General features: G+C 48.5%; 1 protein-coding gene across 1 annotated transcript in view; it reads right to left on the minus strand.

Annotated features, from left to right (window-relative positions):
- Positions 1-972: 972 nt before the first annotated feature.
- The window catches only part of ABL2 (ABL proto-oncogene 2, non-receptor tyrosine kinase), a gene marked incomplete at its 5' end in the record, with an annotated part of 11,140 nt that continues 8,270 nt past the window's right edge, over positions 973-3,842 (minus strand). The window contains 3 exons of the mRNA XM_010015730.1: positions 973-2,117; positions 2,433-2,666; positions 3,323-3,496. Coding sequence (XP_010014032.1) covers positions 973-2,117; positions 2,433-2,666; positions 3,323-3,496 — 1,553 coding nt within the window. The remainder of the gene's footprint in view (positions 2,118-2,432; positions 2,667-3,322; positions 3,497-3,842) is intronic.

The raw sequence follows: 3,842 nt of genomic DNA on the forward strand, positions 1-3,842 counted from the left end.
CTCTGCCTTACCTACCATGGGTCCTCAAGGTGATGAAACTGAACTGGGGAGTCAACCTGGTAACAAGACAGAAACAACCTAGAGCTTAAAAAAAAAGGAAAACAAAATCCACCCACCCCAATAACAACACTGGCAAGTTGTGCAAGAGCCCCAAACTACTCACAAATAACCATCAAGCAGCACCTGTGCGAGACCACTAGAAATAGGTATCAACTGTGTGAAGGCTGTGTGGTGGGGAAGGGGGTATTCCAGTGGTAAGTCTGCCCAGTATCCCTGATGCTTCCGATACAAAGCAGATGAGAACATGTGGTGGATGAGGTGGACAGGAGGGAAAAGGAATAGTTTAATATATTAACTAATTTTGCAGTTCTCATTACAGCAGCAACAGTGCTGTGGAAGTAAGCCATCTGGACTAGTGCATCCACCTCCAGCAGCTCTGAATACTGTCAGTGCATTAGACCTTTCCCCCAGCTGCATGTGACCTCCCTCTTGAGGACTACTCCAGCTCAGACTGCTCGGCACTTGGTACCAGCAGAGCCCCAGTGCCTTTCCTTTGCTGTGTCAGGAGACCAAAGCATGTGTCGGCACAGACAGGGGAGGATCTGTACAGCCAAGTGGCCTGCAACCACTCCAGTACTCCAGCTATCGCACATCAGTTCATCCTTCCCAGAGCTAGAACCTGCCATCGATTCTCCTGCCTCTCCAAGGGAGAAGCAAGGAGCTTCCCTCCCTTGCCATATCAAGCAGATCAGCCTGACTAGGTAGGGACAAACACATGACGTTTTGCCCCTTACAGCTTTAATCTACCCTCTCCATCCCCATTTTCTGAGATGAACCTGTAAACGTGAGGAGAACTCAGTGATCTGAGGTACTTCACATACTCAAGTATCAGTCTTTCCTTTTGAAAGCATCAGTACAGAAAAAAAGTCCCCCCCTCCCCATGTGTATTTCTCTTACCCAGATTGACAGTAGCTACCTTTGCACCACATCGCTGATTTCTTGGACACATGACAATAAGTTATTAAGGACGGGGTTTGCCCCAGGGACGCTAGCAGCTGCTGAGGAAACCTGCAGTTCCTGCAGGCTGAGTTCCAGTTTGCTCACGGCTTCCCGGAAGGCAAATTTGTTGCGCGTATGCGGGATGCAGTCCACGTAGCCTGAGCAGTAATCCAACAGCTGGTGCCCTGTGTCCACCAGCTGGCTGTTTGGCGTTGGCTCGGCGATGGCACTCGAGAGAAGATCCGCGCACTCCAGCAGTGCTTCCTTGCTGATTTTATCTGCGGAGATTTTCTCAGCTGCCTGTTTGGTCTTTCTTAGCGCTACTTTTGTGCCAGCCGTGCCGTTGGCCAGTTTCACTGGGGAGGTGGAAGACGATGACAGAGGCACTTGAGGCGGAGGCATCACAGGTCTCCCAGATTTTCCACCAACAGGTGCTGCTGCTGCTGCCTTCTTACTCCCTTCGCTTGATTCCAGTCCGTGCTGCGCTCCCGCCACGTTGTTCAGCTCTTCTGCTGCATCTGAGCAGGCAGCTGGCTGTTGTAGGAGCCTCATCACTGGTGGTGGAGGTGGAGCACACTTTGGTTTTACCCGTCTGGGCCGGTCCCTGTCGCCAGAAGTAGTGACCTGATGCTCAGATAAGAGCTTAAATTTATTACCCTGAGAGTCTGTGCCAATGAGCTGTACATCTGCTGGAGTGTGTTTTAGAGTGGGTGAGATTAGGACTGGCACTTTGTGGTTATGAGTGGTTGGAAGTATTGCTGCAGCCTTTACTGGAGATGACCACCCTGGTCTCTCGCCATCCTCAAGGGCCCCTTGCCGTGGGCCACTATTTTTCTCCTTGCCCTTAGGAGCTGCTGCTAGCCCTGGACCCTCCTTGTCTTCCAATCCAGTGGGGGTTCGGAAAGGGAGTGCTGTGGCACCCCTCGGCAAGAGTTTTGCTTTTGGTCTCTCTCTGGCCAAAGCAGGGCCTTCTTCAAACCTTTTGGGAAGCAGGTCATTGCCCCTCCCCATGCTCTCATCGGGCTGAGAGGAGGTGGACACTGTCCGTTCCAGTTGGATTTTTGACCTCTGGGAATTTCTGGGAAGGGTCATTGCCATCCTATCCTGCTCTGGAAGCCCTGAGGACATGGAAGATGTAGAGTTTGACCTTGGAAAAGGTTTTGAAGCTTCTTCGTTGCCAGTGGGTTTTCCTGCTCGTAAACCCAGTGTCTTTTTAATCAAGCGTGGTGTAAAGAAACCAGTGATGCCCGACCACCCACCACCGGTGCTTACACCCCCACCACTGCTGGTACCAGTGCCATCATCGTTGTAGAAGGTCCTCTGCACAAAGCCCCCACCATAGCACTTGGGTGGTGCTAGGCTGGCGTCCTGCTGTGTGGGAGCAAAAGAGAACCCATCCACATGCTGCAAGGAAGCAACAGATGAAAAGTTACCCGTCAGCTCGTATTTCTTATGGGGCTGATTCTCCATTTCCCGGAAGGAACTGCTGCGTTTGGGAGGTGTGGGAGCATTCCTCTTCTTCATAAAGGAGCTGAAGAAGCCACCTTTTCTGTCCCTGGTGAAAGTGGTCTCTTTGGCATCCTCCAATAGGCTGCTGGGTGACTTGTCCCTCTGCTTGCGAGGCAGTGCAGGAGACCCACTTGTTGGCTGTGTGCTTCTGATAAAACCTAGACAGAAGAAACAAGTGTGAATCTGCAAAATCAATTTCCATTTTCACCCCCCTATCCTGCAGTGCACTTTACAGGCCTTGGCATATTCAGCTGCCCAGTTTCTGCAGGTTATGCTTAGAGACAGGTTGAGAGGAAGTTAACGCTTTTATTTTTCTGCAAAGCTGGTGTGATTTTTTTTTACTTTTATCCTACTTCTGCATGCGTGACTTGGCTGTTGTCTAAACTGAGGAGGCCACTTAGGAGAAAGTTCAGAAAAAATGAAGTTGCTTTTTTCTTCCAATTTCTTATTCCCTTCCTGTAGTTTTTTCTTCTTTCCCCAAAACACCACAAGTATAAACCAAAATCTCTTGCTGCATTGTCAACCTTAGTTTTGAAGCTGGCATTTAAAAAAAAGCAGCAAAACTAAATTCTAAAGAAATACAGAGGGATTTACTAAAAGAACATTAAACAAGCTGCAGTGTTTTCCATTTGCTAATGAACAACTTGGCTGCTGAGATGGCCAACAGCCCTAATGACACAGCAGCACAAAGCAACTTGCCCTGCCGTGTTGGGTTTTTTTCTGTTGGGTTTTTTTCTGTTTCTCTGTCAATGATAACAGCAGCAGGTTTATCCCAGAACACGTGGCCTCACTGCCACTGTCCCAGTGCCCATACCTGGTGCTGAGCTGGAAGCTGAGTGCTCCACAGTATCCTGTATTCCTTCAATGTTCTCCTTGTTCTCTGCCTGTTTCTTCAGTGTTCTAGTCTTGGAGGGAAGCAAGGGCAACCGGGGCAAGTAAGGAACTATGGATGAGGAGGAGGCTGTTCTTCCAAGCTCCTCTGCTACCTCTGTAAGGAAAAAAAAACCAAACAAACAAAAAAGGGAATAGTTGGAACAGAGACTGGCAGAGGAAGAACAAAAGAAAATCTGGGTCTTCACTGCAAACCCAGGCTGCCAAGAAGAAATAAATGACTGAAAAATACCTAGTTTATGGATTTGGTTTTTTTCTCAAGTCTAGAGGTATTCAGGGTAAGATGTTTTTCACAATACTTTCACACTCAGTTACATCTTTATGAATTCGTGAAAGCAAAACAATGGTAGGATCTGTACAAAAGGTCTATTATGAATCTACTTTTTTGCTGGGTTAAGGGTTGTTCAAGAGCTGCCCCTGTTTTTAATTAAGGTGCTTCCTGC

The sequence above is a fragment of the Nestor notabilis genome, unplaced genomic scaffold (assembly GCF_000696875.1).
Source record: "Nestor notabilis isolate BGI_N333 unplaced genomic scaffold, ASM69687v1 scaffold32725, whole genome shotgun sequence".
Taxonomy (NCBI): Eukaryota; Metazoa; Chordata; class Aves; order Psittaciformes; family Psittacidae; genus Nestor; species Nestor notabilis.